This window comes from Rhinolophus hipposideros (genome assembly GCF_964194185.1).
Source record: "Rhinolophus hipposideros genome assembly, chromosome: 18".
Taxonomy (NCBI): Eukaryota; Metazoa; Chordata; class Mammalia; order Chiroptera; family Rhinolophidae; genus Rhinolophus; species Rhinolophus hipposideros.
The window spans coordinates 11,733,939-11,751,181 of NC_138064.1; the positions used below are offsets into that span (position 1 = coordinate 11,733,939).

Below are 17,243 nucleotides of genomic sequence, written 5' to 3' on the forward strand. Positions count from 1 at the left end.
GCGATGACCTGCCCAACTCTGGCTCCCTCTCGGGAGGCTGCGGTGGGGGGGGCGGCCGCGCTTTGCTGCCTGGGCGCCGGGACCCTCGCACGGGGCATTCCGCCCTCCCAGGTCCACGCTCTCCATCCCCGCCCCTTCCTCGGGACGGTCCCCGCCCCCTGGCGCCGCCATTGGCCGCGGCCGAGCGGGTGGGCCCGCCCCGCGGTGCGCTCTGCGGGCTGCTCTCCGCGAAGGTCCGGACGGCGCTGCTCCTGGCTCCCGGGCGCGGCGCGCGCACGTGTCCGGCCGGTGGGGCTGCGCAGGCGGCTCCCGAGACCTGTGGCCCCAGGAGCCACGCGGGGCGCGGCTGCGGGGCGCGATGGACGCGGCACTGCTCCACAGCCTGCGGGAAGCCAACTGCAGCCTGGCGCTGGCCGAAGCGCTGCTCTGGGGCGGCGGGGCGCTACCCCCGGACGCCGCGGGTAGGCGGGGGCGAGCGCAGCCGGCCGGCGCGGCTCCTTCCCCGGCGCGCTGGGGGCGCCCGCGCCCCCGCAAGCCCTCTGAGCCGCGCTCCGTGTTCTCCCGTCGCCAGGTCCCTACTCCTACTGCAACACGACCTTGGACCAGATCGGGACGTGCTGGCCCCGGAGCGCGGCCGGAGCCTTCGTGGAGAGGCCGTGCCCCGACTACTTCAACGGCATCAAGTACAACACCACGCGTGAGTGCCCCGGACCTCTGCGCCCGCCTCCCGGGAGGCCGGTGCAGGGAGTGGGGAGGGCTCCGTGGCACCGTCAGACCGCTGGCGTGAAGCACCCCTTACAATGTTGGGGGCGCCCCCTCTGCCCCTGCCCCACTGTAGCTTCAGACCTCAGTAAGACGGTGATTTGCCCACGACTCCCGTGATCGGTGCGGTGAGAACCCAGAAACGGCAGAAGGAAATACTTCCTTTTGTGGGCAAACCTCTCTTCCATATTATATACTCTGGGTGTCCGAAGTTCCCCCATTAGGGCTTCTCTTTGTTTAGCCATTGCCCCCCCCCAGGGGGGCCGGGGACGCTTATGCTAAGTTCCCAACCCCCAGGGTGAATGCGATGATCACTCTTTACTACCAGAGAGAAGGAGGGCAGGAGGCAGGAAAGATGGGGTAAGAGCTTTTGTTGAAGAAGCATGCAGTGCATAGGGGGTCTGGGCCAGAGTGTGGGGTGTTTCCTCTTTCTACCCAGATGTCTCCGGACTGGCCCTCTGGGCTGTGAGTCCGGAGCCTTACTCCAGCACCCCAGGCAATCCATGGTGTCTGAATCGGGACCCCCCCCCCCCCACAGACACACACGCACCTCCCAGGGAGAATAGCCTGTGCCCTCCTTCCTCCTGGAAAACCACTGGCTAGCTTGACACTGGGGAAGATGGCAGCAGAGGGTGCAGGAGTCACCCCGCATTTAGGTGGGAGTGTCTGGTGAGGCCGAAGGGCAGTAATCACGGACCCACCCTGACACGTCACCCACATCGCCAGCCCCGCCCCACCAGCAGAGCCTCCTGAGAGGGAGTGGGCTATCTGAAGCCCCTCATCCTGGAAACATCGCAGCAAACTCTCTCTAAATGTCTGTCTCAACACTGGTACAGCTCCCCTATGCCCTTGCTTGCACTCCTTCCCCTCTCCCCCACACACACTCAGCTCTCCAAGCCCTCAGAACCTGAGGCCTCACCTAGAGAGATGGTAAGACAGCAGTGCCTGCATCTAATGCTGACCAGCATTCCAGTGGAGGGCTCTGGTGGGCCCAGGGGGCAGGGGTGGTCTTAATGGGAGGGGGTGGTAGAGGTAGTGAGGCCACACAGGAAGATTTCAGCATCATCTGAGGACGTCCTTCCCATCATGATCAAAACAGACCTCCCTGCTTGGAAGTGAGCCCCCTGAGCCGGGAGGTATATGAGCGGAAGGAACAGCTTTCATGCTCCTTCCCAGTTCCGAGATTATAAAACTATTTTTAGGATCCTGTAAGCTTATGGGGTGGGGCAGTGGAGCCCAGGGTCCCTGATTCAGACTGGGCCCAGAGACTAAGGGCTAAGCAAGGTGATGCCTGTTGACCTGAGGGAGCTCTGCCTGGCCTGTCCTCTCTTCTCCCCAACCAGCCTAAAGTTCCCTGAGGGCAGGGCCTGGGTCTCTTCTTCACGGCAGAGCTGAATACAGTATTTATTCAATGAATTTATTAAACACCTACTATATGCCAGCTACTGCCTTGGCATTGAGGCCCTGGTTCACAATTGCAACACACAGCAGGAATTCAGAGTGATGTGTGCCCTGATGGGGGAGCACGAGGGGGCTGTGGGAGGGGTGGAAGAGGGCGGGGAGGCGGGGAAGCCTTCCCAAGGAGGCGCCTCGCACACCAAACCATGCATGTCATCAGATGAGAAGCTGAGGAAAGGTCAGGGCACCACCGAGGCTGGCAAATGTAGTGCCAGTTAGCCCCTGGTATCTGATGAATGGTTTTCTTCGTTTGGACCCAAGTGCTGCCCGCGCTATAACTGCTGGGGACCAGAAAGAGCACAGAGCACAGATTGCCATTAACCAGTGCCGCCAGCTAATGGTGATGGATACGGCAGTGATTGAGTTTCCTCCTCCTCCGCCTCTGAGCTGCGGCTTCCTCTCCCTACGTTTGCCTTTTCAGTGGCTCCTTCCTTTCCAAAGGACACAAGCAGGAAAACAGCTCCTATGAGAAGCCTGGGGGAAGAGGAAGAAGGGTCCTGTCTCCTCTTCCTGCCCAACTTTATGAAGCTGCAGCTCAATCCCCAGAAGCCTCATCCTCTAAAGAGTGGGCATTGCCCGGGTGGGTTAGCAGCTTAGGCATTTGTCCCCGCGAACTTTGGAGTGTAGAGAATCTGCCACAAAGCTACCATGCGCAGGTCATTCTCCATGTGTTGGCTACCACTGAGAGCTCTGCATACATCACCCCACTCATCCCCACTTCCCGAGGACCCCTGAGAGATGTACTGCTTTTATGCCCATGTTGCAGGTGAGAAAACTGAGGCTCAGAGACATGAAGTAATTTTTTTAAGGTTGTGATCAGCTTCTGTTTACCAGTGCAGGCAGGAAAAGCCACAGCCCTCACTCTTCACCGTGGGCAGTACTGCCTGCATGAGAGACAGTTTGTCAGGAGAGCTGAGAGAGATAGAAAAAGACTCCTCTCTCCACCGTGGAGGGCCAGGGAGGGCTTAGATCTCTGGGCTGGACATCTGGGGACAGGTAGGAGTGCGGCAGGTAGAAGTACGATAGGTCTTGTGGAGGAGCTGGACCGTGTTCTGTGCCTCGGGACTGCTGAGTGTTGCTGGGATCACAGTTGTGGGAGACAGCTGACCAGTTGTGGAGCTGGTCAGACGGGGAGGGCACGGCACAGGTGGGTGCGGGGAGTCAAGGAGCTTGGGGGAGCAGGTGAGCAGAGGAGCTCAGCTCTGGCACAGTCTCTGAAGGCAAGAGGAGGGTTTAGGAGGCTACTGCAGCTGGCCCAGGTGGAGGGGAAGCTGCAGGCGCAGGGGAGGGATGGATGGGAGACCTTGGGCATTTGTAATTGATAAGACTGGGGTGGGGTGGGGTGGGGTGGGGTGGGAAGGGGGTTAGGCAGGACTGACACCAGTTGTATGGGAAAACACTGAGCACAGTTGGGGATGTGTTGATTCTGGGGGGCTGGAGGGACATCTGAGTGGAGATGTGTAGAAGGCAGCTGGCTGCCTGGGGGAAAACCCAGGAGAACGGCGAGGCCCGGAGACAAGGCATCCGGGAGCTCTCGAGTGTGTGGTTAGCTAACAGCTACAGGTAGCAAGTTTGGGAGGTCAGGTGAGAGCCTGGATGATTCTCAACCCAGAGACTATTGCCAAATGCAGCAATGACCAAAGGAAAGGAAGGGACTTGTCCATGGTCACATATTCTAGCCTGTGGCAGAACCGAGTTAAGGTCCATGTGTCCAAGGCCCCTCCAAGGTTCTCCTTTTCACCCACGCGGCCATTTCAGTGGCCCAGCTTCCAAGTGTCTATACTACTTGTTTGACCAGTGTTAACTCATTAATCCTTACACTCGCCCAATGACAGAGATAGTATTAGGCTGGTGCAAAAGTAATTGCGGTTTTTGCAATTAGTTTTTAAATTTTTAAACTGCTATTACTTTTGCACCAACCTAATATTATATTCCCATTATACACGCAGAAACTGAGACACAGAGAAGTTAAGTGGCTTTCCCAAAGTCACACAGCTTGTAACAGAACAAGGATTCTAACCCAGGCTCTGCTGCCTCTCAGAAAGTAACTCTGCCGGGTTAAACAAAGAAGGGATTTGTTGAAAGGACATTGAGGAACTTGTGGATTCACTGGGTAGGCTAGAGAACCAGATTTGGGGCCTCCAGCTAAGAACTCAAGGCACAGCTGGCCTAGCGAGGGAACCCCCACTTTTCCAGAGTGGGCCCTGACAATGCTACCAGACCTGGCCACCAGATGGTCATAGCCCTGCTGGCACCACTGCCCTGGGTGTCTTAAACTTCCTGCAGTGGCCCCAGGGAGGCTTTCTCCCCATCTCCATTTTGTGGGCCCCCAGCTCACTAATTCCATCAGGCAGGTACATCTAATGGGGTGAGGGGAATGTGTGTAGCTCTAGGTCATACACTCCAGGTCTGGCTATGAGGGAGCCTGGAAGGTGAAGCCCTGGCATTTCAGCTTAATGTCAGATGGTGGCTTCTGCCTCCCCCATCCCCCCCAGATTTCCCCAAGCCCATACGGGAAGCAGGTACAAATCCTGGGCCACCCAGAACTATCCTAATGTCCATACACAGTCTAACCAGGGCAAGTCCCATCCCCTTCCTGGGCGTCAGTTTCCCGGTCTGCAGGGAGCTGGGAAATGGATGAGCCCAGCAGTGGTGTGACCAGAGGGGGGCACTGTACCCCTTCCGTTTTCCTCCCACCTCCCACCCTTCCACTCCCGACTCTTCTGAGCCTATCTCTGTGTGTTTGTGTCTCTGTGTGTCTCCCTGCCTCTGTCTCTGTTTCTGTTTCTGTGTGTGTGTGTGTGTGTGTGTGGTTCTGGCTCTGTCTGTATGTAAAGTGTGTATGTGTATGTCTTTCTCTCTCTTTTCTCTGTCTGTGCTGCTGTTCCCCTCCCTCCCTCCCTCCATCTTCCCTCTCCAGCTCTCTTCCTCTGTCTCTCCCTCTTCCATCTGACCTACTCTGGCACCTCTTCTTGCCTGTCCCTGTGGTCCTGACAGCTGCAAAAGAAGCTGCGGCCTCCTGCTGGGCCAGGGGCATTTTCCTCCTGCAGAATCGCTAAGCCCAGTCTGGCTCATCCTCAGTCTCCTTGCTCTCAGGCTCCCACCATGTCCTGTTGGGAACAGCTGGTCCCATCTGTATTGAGGCATCTTCCAGGACAGGGGAAGAAGGGACATCCTACCTAATCCAACCCTGTAGAGAGGACGGGGTTCTCACTTCCCAGAACCCTATTCTAGAGATGGATTGAGGCATGGGTGGTGTTACAATGGAAGTACATAAGCTCAGCAGAGGGGTCTTCCCATTGGGTCTGCCTGCTTGTGCAAGAATATCCTCTTCAGCCCTGATGGCACAGGGCTGACAGGAGAGGCTGAGCCCTGCTTCAGGGAGCCCTCGGCTGCTTAAATCAACAGTCAGGGATTGGAAAGAGGGGCTTGGTGGGTACTGGAGCATTCCTGGAAGGCTTCCCAGAGAGGGTGGGCGTGGGCCTCGAAGCAGCGGGGACGTCACACGGGTCGAGGACAGGCCTAGTGCAGGGGTGGAGCCTCAGGGTGGGTCCCTCAGGGTTAAGGAAGTAGAAGCTGTGAATCTGAAACTCAGGTGTGCGTTCTCAGTGCCACCTGATCACACCCTGGCCCCTGAGACCCAAGGGCCAGAAGTTCTCGCTGCGTGTGAGAACTGTTTCCCTGCTTGGAGAGGGGGAAAGTGGGACATGCATGGCTGTCACTGGGGCTTTGGCAAAGAGAAGGAGGAAGGGACAGAGAGCAGAAATGGATGCCCCTCTGGCCAGCCAGTCACCTAGACTGTCCCAGCTGCAGGGCCTTCTGAGCTGAGTCCAGCCCGCCCCTGCTACTTAGGGGTGGGGAGACGCAGAGAGGGAAAGACAGTTGTCCCCACCCCCAGAAAGCCCCATGTCAAAGGGAGGACATAGGATTCTGCCAGCCAGAGATGTCTTTACTCCACGTTACTTCATAGAAACAGGCTGAGAGCCGGTTCTAATTCCGGCTGGCCCCTGACCGCCTATCTCACCCTTGGCAGGTTTCTCTCCTCTTTGGGACTCGGTTTGCCTGTACGAGGTGGGGGGTGAGTTCTTGTGGCCACTGTCCCCTCACATTCCTCCATCCCACAGCAGGCTCTGCCTCTGAGGTCCCCGTTAGCCTTCCCCCCCATCTTCCCTCTGCAGGCCGGCGTCATGGCGACGAGCCCATTGAGCGTTGCTATGGATTGCTGGAAGGAGGCATCCCTGTGCAATTGAGGCTGGAACAGGGGTAGGAACCGCCTCCCACGTACGCCTCCCTAGGGAGGGCTGGGATCTCATACATGAGCTGCATTCCAGTTACACCCCTTTCCTTTTTGTGGGCCCAGTTTGGTCTCCGTTAAACTGCTCTGTGTCTCCCTGACTCAGTTTCCCCACTGTCCACTACAAATATGTCTGCCATGCCTGCTCAAAGATGGAAGGGCATCACGAGTGAAAAGTCCTTGGGAAATACGGTGCTGATGGTTTTTGGAAGTCCAGAATGGACACCCCAAGAGCAGTGTCCACACAACACCGAGGAATTGGAATAGAAGTTCCCTATCCCTCATCCCAGATGTCACAAGCAGGTGGCCCTGGGGAGGCCCTGCCCAACCTGATGACCGGGTTGGTGATGACAGATTCCCAGGCTCTCGACCCAGCACCCCTTCTAGGTCAGATGGGCTCAGAGCTTGGGTGAGCGTCACCAGCTGTCACTGGGGCTGTCACCTGCACCCCTAGCAACGTGCTGTGATCACATGAAGACAGGACATGTTCAAGCTGGGCCCCCGAGCTGGCTGGTCTCAGTTAGCGGCAGCAACAGCTAAGCAATGCAGGAGGCTGAACTCAGGGAGAGACACCTTGATTGTTTGGAAGCTCAAGGGAACTATGCTGTTGACGACATGACTGCCACACTTCCCCAAATGGTCTCTTCACAATTAGCCGTGCCCACAGCATCATTGCCCATGGCCAGGTCATGCAACAGGTAGGGACGGTGACCCAAGGTGAAGGTCAGAGAGTTCCCAGCACGGCCCCAAGCCAGACAGGAAGGAGATGGCTGGGTCTGGAGCAGTCCCGCTCCAGGAAAAGGCAGTAAGGGGACGAAGCGCGGAACACCTGGCCCCTCAGGCATTGTCTGGTCTGACATCCAGACACTAAGTGGCTAAGACGCTGCAGAAGCAGCACCGCGACAGCCTCTTCTGGTCACAGTGTCGCAGGGAGAGCATCTCTCAGAAAGCCTGACTCCAGGGTCTCCCGTGAGGAAATGCTTCCCAGGGGAGAGGTCTAGTTCTGCCCTTCATTGCTGGTGACCCCAGGCATGTCACTCTCCCTCGCTGGGCCCCTTCAGACCAAATGAGGGCGAAGTCGCCTCCCAGTCTTAAATTCCCAAAGAGATGCCTGCTGACTCAGTTTCTAATGCACTTTTCTGGGGACAGTCGAGGCTTCCTTGCCCAGCATCTGGAGGATGCTGACCACAGGCTCACGATTTTAGACTGACACCCCTCCCCCAGGTGGCGTTGGACTTACATGTCAGCAGTCTGGCTGGCGGTGGGGCTCAGCCTACCTGTGGCACGTGTGTGAGGCCCTAGCTGCCTCCTGCGTGTGTGCCATTTTGCATTTGCCATGCACCTTTAGTGGAGCCTGGACTTCCACTCGGAGCCTCTCATCCTCATTCAGAGTCCCCCAGTCACCTGGACAACAGTACCACCCTGGTACACCCTGAGCCCCTGTGTGCTCAGCTCTGTGTAGCCCTTTAGAAAGGACCGGAGGAGAGGGCCACCTAGGCCCTGTCCCCTTAGGCTACCTGGGAAAGCCTGACCCCTTTACAGGGGTCAGTGAGAGAACAATCCTGACCCAGCTTGTACTAGGACAGGTGAGCCGCTGAACCCTCAGGGCCTGGAGCAGTCACAAAAGCATCTGGAGGATGTAGGGCTGAAGCTGGATCTTGGAAAGGGACATGATTGGTGTGACCTTCTAGGGCTGAGTGCGCGGTGGAGAGGACGCTGGGTCTTCGGAGCTCTCCAAGGTGGAGGCACTTTCGCAGATGGTGGGAGTGGTTCTGTTCTGCTGTCCATGGTGCTGAAAGTGCCTCCACACTGTGACTCCGTTCCTTCAGGAAATATGTATTTGCTTCTGCCTTTCCCGCCTTCCTGTCAGCACCTGCCAGCAGCTTCCCACCCTCCCTTCTTGTCATTTTCTTTCTAGGTATTCAGTGGCCATGCTGCTGCCCCTCCACCCATGCCCACTCACTACCCATGCCCAACCTGTCTCTTGCACTCTGTCCCCCATAACTACCACCCACACGGTCCTTCCTGGTCCCTATCTCCTATGGCCTGTTGCCCATGCCTTGCCAGTTACAATATCAGAAGTGCCAACCTAGGGAACACTTGAAAGTGATGTTGGGATGTTTAGGGTTGTCGCAGTGGTTCCAGGTCGCCATGGGCAGTTAGCGGATTGAGAAGGCCCACACTACAAATACTTGACCCACCTAAGATGGCAATGCCATCAACGAGAACCGATTGACATGACTTTTTCTGAGAGGTGAAACTGAGGCCGGCCACGAGGGAAGGGACGTAGCTGGCTAGAGACAAAACTACAGCTGGAATAGATGCCCCCATCCGCACTCAGATACACCTCTGGACCACTCGGGCATGACTGCCTGAGCCAGGAACTCTTATCAAAGTATCAGCATCTGAAAGGGGGAGAGCCCATTGTAATGGGGGCTTTCAACAGGCCAGGGCCACTCTAGGGGTACAGTCCTGGCACATTGCTGGGGGTGGGGTCCTGGCTCCCAGGCCAGAGAGACCTGGAAGAGAAGACCCTGCCTGCGTCACCCAGACCCTAATGCCCTGGCAGGCCACACTGCACACCATCAGCATTGATCTTGGCGGGGGCATCTGTGTTTCTGTGTTAACAGGTACCCACCTCACTGATCCATCCCAGTAATTCTGGCCTGGCTACCTGCTCGCATACTTTCTGTGCCCATCTTCCTGTGGTCCTGAGGGAAACTCTTCCTGTCTTTGTCTATCCTGTTCAAGGCTGTGCCTGAGGGCTCCATGTCCTCGTTAGCCAGCTGCCCTGAAGAGCTGGCACATCCGTCTTCCCGTCCCCGGGCACCCAGCCTCTGTAGTCAGAGGCTCATTCCAGGCATGGCTCGGCTCTCTGAGGGAAGCCCCCTCCCACCACTACATCCCAGACCCTGCTTTCCAAGGTTTCGGCAGATCTGAGTGAATTCCATGCAGCCCACGTGTACTGGCTGGGTCACTCCTGAGGGAGATCCAATGACTCCAGTGTGGTGTCTGCCTACGTGTGTGTCCCCAGGGAACTCAACTTCAGTAGCCAAGGACAGGATCAAGTCCAACAGCATGAAGTCCACAGTGACTTATGGCAATTGCTCTCAAAGAGATTTCTGTTTTCCAAACTACAGACTGTAGTGCAACAGTGGCTTCTGAAGTCAGTTTAGTGAGTCACGACCAGCATTTGTGTAAAACAGAAAAATAATTCATTAGAAAAGAATAGAAAGAAAATATTATAACCGTGGTCAAGATACATTTCGCTTTGTGAAACTGGATTCAGTCATGGGTGTGTGTGTGTGTGTGTGTGTGTGTCCTGGATTGTGATATGAAAGGGATGTGTTGCTGAAGGTCAAGGGCACTAGAGTGTGAAGGCTTATGTTTCAAGGATGGGACAACATAGAGGAGGCATTTAGAAAAAAGAGGAGATTACTTAATGTCTCAGGTGTTGAGGCCTCCAGGAGGAGGTGGCATTTGAGCTAGGGTTGAAAAGGTCGGTAGGAGTTTGTCCGTGGGCAGTGGGTGAGAGTCAGGAGGGTGTTTCAAGGGGGGGGGGGTTCAGCAGAGAGCTGGTTATGTGTCCTGCCTGCGAGGGCCAATGTCACCTGCCATGTAGACCGGTAGAGATGGGTCTGGAAAGTTAAGCTGGTGCCCAAGTGTCCAAGGCCTTGAATATCCCACTAAGAAAGTTGGACTTTGTTCCCCAGGACAATAAAAATCTGCTGATGGCTTTGAAGCAGAAACCAATGTGACCACCCTGACAGGCAGGGGAAAAGATAGAGAGAGTCAAGGGAGCAAGAGCAAAACAGGGAGGCAAGATAGGAGGCTGTTCTGCCAGTCCAGGCAAGCAGGCAGGACGACCAGAGAGAGGGTGGAAGGATGGCAGGAGCGGGGTGGACTCCAGGAAAAGAAACAGGAGTCAGAATCCACAGAACTTGGTACCTTGGTATCATAGGGGCAATGACATAAGGCACCAGGAATGTCTCAGATTTGACTGTCTCTATCCTGAACCCCTCCCATCTACAAGCCTGCCCTGTGGTCAGTACCACGACAAGATATCATACTTGAGAAATGAATATTTTAAGGCCCTGTCCTCAGGGAGCCCCACACTGATCACAAACCAGACTCACTCACTCACTTGAACAACTCAGTCCAGGTCATGAGCAAGGGCTGGAATTGTGGGGCTCAGGCTCTCAGAACTGGGAGCTGGGAGGAGAGAGCGAGAGAGGGAGAGATCTGTGAGATGGGAACAATCAAGGAGGCCTTCCTAAAGGAAGGGGCTAACCACTGAACTTCAGGAAAGCTGAATTACATCTGTGAACACATCTCTAGAAGATACATTTTTCTGCCCTTTGAACCACAGCCAGGATCAGGGTCTGTCTCATCTCCCACAAGCCTGTTGAAAGGGACTGTAAACCCCCAGGTTGGGGATCGTTCATTTCACAAAAGGACCCGCCCTCCCAAGAGACCATTAGGTGAGTGCTTTTGGCTTCACCCCTTTAGTTCAGCAACATCACTGACCGCATGCATCACATCCTCTTAACACACAACCTTCCCACGGCGAAACAACTCCGAGGAAGGAGAAAGCCCAAGTGGGGAACTGGAGACCCTGGGCAGGGGTGAGGAGCCCGTGTCCTCGTGCTGGGGTTGCAGTTGGCGTCAGACCAGTATTGGCCTGGTTGGCTCACACAGGGGCCAGGGCGGCCTCCTGCTCGCAGGCCCCAGAGACAGGGGAAGGCCAGTAGCAACCCGAAATTGGAAAAATCTATGCTCTCGGAGCACCAAATTAAAAAACAATTAAGCTAATCAAATCTCCCCTGTTGTTTCTGCTCTTCAGCAAGTGCTCCTTAATAATTCCATTGCTTTTAACTCACTGTCAGCTCAACGGAAGTGGTTTTTTGTGTGTTTTTTTTTTAAAGTAACTTAATTATTTCAGAGCTCACTATTTCCAAAAACAATCTAAGGTTCTCCCTCTCGCTCTGTGACACGGCTCTGTGCTATTTATTTCAATTAGCTTTATATTGTATATCTAACATAGGCCAAAAGAAAAATCTACAAACCACTGTTCATTAGCCAGAGAGCAGAACTCTGGTACAAATCACCCCCAAACAATGGATCCCTTAGCATTTATAATCGAGTCCGGGAGGTAAGAGTCCTACTAATCGTGCCACGCAGAACAGAGACTGGCAAAGGGCTGTGGTAGTTCTCAGGTGGGAGTCGTTCCTCTTGGTTGGAGGTTGAGAGTGGGCTGCCTGGAGGGGGCGGTTTAGGAGCGAGACCTTGATGGTCAAGCTAGGATTTACAGAAAGGTAAATAAGAGCATTCTGTGGCCTTTGTACATTCCCCTTCGGTAAAACCTGTACTTGTGTTCGTCATACTGCGGCTCTGAAATGTCTCTTCACACATCACATTCCAACGTTAGTACTGAGGCCAGATCTCCAACATTTAGAGACATCACATGGTGGTCGTGCAGGCAGCTGCAGCTCAAGGTCAGCAGTACAGTCCTGTTTCCCCAAAGGGCCCTCGTTCCTATGTGCTCAGTATCCTAACGGTTAAGAAGACAACACCTGAAGCCAGACCTTCTGGGTGAGAATTCTCTTCTCATCCATGTATCCTTGGCAAGCAGTCTAATCTCTTGGTGCCTCAGTTTCCTCTCTGTAAAATGGGTTAATATTAGTTCCTATTTCGTAGGGTTGCTATGAGGATTGGTCCGTGGTAAACACCTGGTATGTCAGTGGTAGCTATTATTAAAACGAAAGTGCTGATACTGGTAGGAAAAGTATGATTAAGGATGGAAATTATTTGGCATGCTGAAAGTAGTGAATCTTCACACACAACCCAGGGCTTACTCCTGGGTTCCATTTCAAACAAAATTTAAGTGTACGAACACCTAGTCAAAATTATATCGAAAATGGGCTTTATCTTGCCTTTCAGCTACCCTTTGTGATCTTTTGTGCAGTTGTCTCACACATGACTTTCAGGGAGCTTTCAGATATACGTTGTGTTTCCTGGCCTAGGGAAGCTGGGAAGTAGGGGCCTTATCCTGGGGCAACCCGGGAGCCGCAGAGTGTTCTTGAGGAGGGGAGTGACCTGCCTCTTGGTGACTGGCATCTCTTGCAGGAAATGCCTACCGAGAGTGCTTGGACAACGGGACGTGGGCCTCACGGATCAACTACTCACAGTGCGTGCCCATTTTGGATGACAAGGTGAGCGGCCCAGCCCTGTGCTGACCCCGGTCCTCACACAGGTATTAGGACTCAGGCTGAGCACAGAGCAGCCCAGGGTGGCAGAACCAGTCCTGTGTGTCCCAGTCACTCCATTTTGCGCCTCTTGCCCCTGCCCCATGTCCTGCCTGGTGCTGAGGGACACTGTAGTAGAGTAGTGGAGTAAAGAAGGGGGACATGGAAGCCCCCCGTCGGGAGACCTCGGGCTGGTGGAGGACACAACCAAGGTGGACGTGACACAAGGAGGGCATGACTGTATAATCAGTGTCCCAATCAGGCTGTGTGACTTCCTTCCTCCTCTGGCCTCAGTTTCCCCATGTGGCATTCCAATTCTACGACTCCACGTAGAAATAAATGCAGCCCCCAGAAGACCAGTCCCCATAGGGAGCTGGGTCCCGCTCAGACCTTACCAGCCCCGCTTGCTTTGGAACTGGATTCCATGCCGCCTGCGTGCTGGCCGCCACCCCTTTAAAGCTACGCCACATTCCTGACTCAAAATGACATATCCCGCCGGCGTCCCCCTCCTCATTCACCCAACACAGTCGTCTGTGGGGCTGGGACTTCTCCAAAGACTGAGCCCGCACGGGCCAGGTGTGCTGACGACCCTTGGAGCCACCTCGGCCCCCAAGGTCAGGACACACAGGGGGGCCATTGCTAGCGCGCCAGCCCCGCCCTGCCCGCCGTGCCCCATGCCTCTGTCTGCCCATGTGTCTTTCTGTCTGTCCAGCAGCGGAAGTACGACCTGCACTACCACGTCGCACTCGTGGTCAACTATGTGGGCCACTGTGTGTCGGTGGCAGCCCTCGTGGCCGCCTTCCTGCTCTTCCTGGCCCTGCGGTGAGTCCTGCCTATCTGTCCTCCCTCATCACCCCTCTGTTAGCCCAGACGCGCTCACCCCCACTGCTCGGGCCTTGGAGCCAGTGGACAGGGGGTTTGGGGGAGGCGCCGAGGCCCTGACCGCTGGCAGGCGTGCGGGATGAACCAGGGGAGCTGGCTCTGAGGGCCTGAGCATGGCCGCGGGCGTGGGCGTGGGCGCTTGGGGCAGCCCTGCCTCACCCCAGGCTCAGTCTCTCCCTGGCCTCAGAAAGGCTCCGTCCTAGCTGAACCCTGACTCCAGCCCCAACAGGGCGGTGACCCCAGGTGGATTCACTCCCAGCTGACCCCTGACCCCAGCTGACCCCTGACCTGGGCCTCCCACAGGAGCATTCGCTGTCTGCGGAATGTGATCCACTGGAACCTCATCACCACCTTTATCCTGCGAAATGTCACATGGTTCCTGCTACAGCTCATCGATCACAAAGCACATGAGAACAATGAGGTCACTGGGCAGAGGCTGGGGGCTGGGCCTGGGGGGGCTCGAGGCTCTGGGGGCACCACCTCTCTTGCCCAATCCTTAGGTGCAGACCCAGACCTGAGCTCACCACCACTCCAATTATTGTCCCTCCGGAGCTGCGGGGAGGAAGGGAGCACAGACCTGACATTTATCTGGTCCCACTCGCCATCTCGTGTTGTCGGGACCTTCCAAAGACCCCGTAGAGCAAAGGAGGGTGCACTTAACCTGTGTTGAGCTTTATCTCACTAAATCCCAATGAGACACCTATAGGGATTATTTGCCCATTATACAGACATGGAAACTGAGGCTCAGAGAGGTTAGGTGGTACTGCAATGATGCCTCTACATCTGGGCCAGCAGGATCTTGAGCAGGCCACACCGTGTGTTACCTGCCCACCCTGGGTTTGTGTCAACTGCCACTGTACTGTGTCCAAGTCACTGAAAAAGCAGAAACTAGAGTGGGGCCAAGCAGAGTTCATTGGCATACCATTAGAGACTTCTCAATACCTATCGTTTGCATGGCTGGCCGTGAGCAGACCTCCAGACTGGTTTGACCCTTAACTTCGTCCCACATTGAGCTCTGCCTCAGCACCAACAAAGTTCAATCCAATTTAGGGTACCCTGCAGCCCTGTATTGGCTGATAAGATGTCACTTGGAGGAAAAGCAGGGTTGAGAGGAGGGGTTCTTTAGCTTCCCACTTGAGCAAGACTTTCTCAGAACAGGAGACATACAGCCACGGGGGGCAAAGGTCAGGGCTGGGGCCATGTGGGAAAGCCGTGGAGGCAGCGTCCAGCTCAGCACAAGAGGCTTATCTAATAGCCAGGACTGTCAGACCCAGACATAGAGGGGACAGGCTGTCCATGGGGGCAGAGAGCCCCTCCATCCAGACTGCTCTGGCCACCATTCCCACAGCCCTACCTCAGTTCTGAGGGTGCCCTGCCGATGAACGCATGGGAAAGAAGGCCAGGTAGGGTCTGCTGAGAGGGGCTCAGGACCTGGCTGTGACTCACTGTGGCTCCTCTGGCCACACCCACATCCTCTCTGCGAGGTGCTTGGTGGGGGGGTGGCCCTACTCAGAGGGACAGGGACAAATTCCCCTCTGCTGGGAAGGCACATCACAGCAACATCCATTCTCCCAAACCCACAGACTGGAGCCTCACGTCCATGACTGCAGCCCAGCTTCACAAAGCCTACACTATTATTTAGGTAACGATTTTCTTTGAATTAAATCACTTTTTTCCTACATGAAATTTCACGCCCCATCTCTAGATGGAAACCAGTCTAACTGTTACGGATTAAAGGTGACCCTCAAAAACATATGAGCATAAAAACACACCAATGGGATCCATTCTAGCCTCTGCCTGCAGAAAGCTTGGAGCCAGACTCCTTCTTTCTTGATTAAAAAGGGAAGTTAGAAAGCGTCAGGGCGAAGGCACAGACACACCGGAACCAGTGGAGACTGGCGTCTTAACTCCGTCCAAAACAGGGAGAGAGAAATGACAAAGGGCGAACCTTCCCAGGAGGAGATGAGAGGGTATTTAACACCACGTCCGTGAGCCCCGACCATGGCCGCCCTCCCTCGCGCCCAGGCGGCACCTGGGCCCCCGCCGCTGACCCTGCCCGCTGCCTGCGTCATGCAGGTCTGGTGCCGCTGTGTCACCACCGTCTTCAACTACTTCGTGGTGACGAACTTCTTCTGGATGTTCGTAGAGGGCTGCTACCTGCACACAGCCATCGTCATGACCTACTCCACCGAGCGCCTGCGCAAGTGGCTCTTCCTCTTCATCGGATGGTGTGAGCATCCCGGGGGCCGTCAGAGCCAAACGGGACGGGGCGGGGGGGTCCTGCTGACCAGGTCACCGCCCTCCATCCTGGGTGCAAGGACGGGAGCACAGCCCTGCCCACCTTCCCCAGAACAGTCCAAAGACGCAGCCACTGCCCCCATGCTGGCGGAAGCAGCAAATAGTGCCTCCAGAAGAACCTTCCACAGCCTTCCTGTCCTTGCCTGGAATGGCACAGCCAAAGACCTTTGTCGCTGGCTCTGAAAGAGAAGCCGGCCAGTTCCACTTCTCTATCGGGAAAATCACACCATCCCCTCATCGCTCGGACCTGCTTGGAGGGGACAGCTGAGAGTGGGGGGAGGGCAGGGGTCTAGGGACAGGGCCCCTGAGGACACGGGTGGTCTGTGGCTGGATGATTGGAAACATGACCCAGGCGCCTCGTGATCCCCCCACGCTGTGTTCTACAAGAGGGACCCTGTCCGTTGGTCTGTCCACTGCAGCCCGTGTCTGTCCTTTTCTCAGGTATCCCCTGCCCGATCACCGTCGCCTGGGCCATTGGCAAACTCTACTATGAGAACGAACAGTAAGTGGGGCAGGCCAGCCCCAGGGGGCAGGACTGTCAGGGTAGGGCAGCCATGGTTCCGGCCAAGCACCGGGCAGCAATGGCAGCCGCGCCAGGACAGAGTCGCTTTGTGTTGTCCTTAAAAGGAAACCTATGTCACCAGCATGCAGAGGTACCCAGGTGGTAGGTGTCATGTCAGCTTTCTTTGCTGACTGGGCTCCCGGCTTTCAGGCCAGGGCCCGTCCAAGGCGGTGTCCGTGAGCCTTTCACAGACCCACAGGCCAGGGCTCTGGGTGAGGCTGGACACAGCAGGTGGGATCTGGGGGAGGGGGTGCAATCCCCGAGCTCAACATGAGGCAGCACTCGTAATGATAAAAGCTGACCCCCAAAATAAGGCGGGCAGCTTTTCTTATTATGCAGAACAATAGCGAGCTTCCTGTCAAAGGGGGTGTTCCAGCAGAAACCAGAAACCCTGGTGCTGGGAGGCAGCAGGGCAGAGTCCGGAGGCCGTGGGTACTGACTGGCCTCTGTGTTATGGACATAGTCAGTTCCCTGAAGGCCTAGAAGTCCTTCCTGAGGTCCAGTTGGAGTTGCTGGCAGAGCCAGACTGGCCCCTGACCCTGAAGCTTTTCCACCCACCATTCTCCCGTAGAATAACCAAGTCTCCGTGGGCTCCCTCCCTGAGTGAATGAGGCTCAGGACGGAGCAGGCAGAGGACGGAGGAGATGCAGGACCTCTGCATCTCCTGTTTGTATGGCTGAGTGCTGGCGCATGGAGCCGCCAGTCCCCAGCTGTGCAGGAACAGGTAGCACGGGGCTGGACC

At 55.9% G+C, this 17,243-nt stretch overlaps 1 protein-coding gene across 2 annotated transcripts in view; it reads left to right on the top strand.

Moving 5' to 3' along the window:
- The window catches only part of CRHR2 (corticotropin releasing hormone receptor 2), a 39,024-nt gene that overhangs the window by 12,942 nt on the left and 8,839 nt on the right, over nt 1–17,243 (top strand). Inside the window, exons 1-7 of one of the 2 annotated variants that reach the window (XM_081079181.1) lie at nt 222–461; nt 572–697; nt 12,641–12,726; nt 13,472–13,581; nt 13,945–14,062; nt 15,718–15,871; nt 16,381–16,441. In XM_081079181.1, coding sequence (XP_080935307.1) covers nt 359–461; nt 572–697; nt 12,641–12,726; nt 13,472–13,581; nt 13,945–14,062; nt 15,718–15,871; nt 16,381–16,441 — 758 coding nt within the window. In that variant the 5' untranslated portion in view covers nt 222–358. Of the gene's footprint in view, nt 1–221; nt 462–571; nt 698–12,640; nt 12,727–13,471; nt 13,582–13,944; nt 14,063–15,717; nt 15,872–16,380; nt 16,442–17,243 lie in introns of those variants that run through there. The other variant, XM_081079180.1, reaches the window with a different exon arrangement.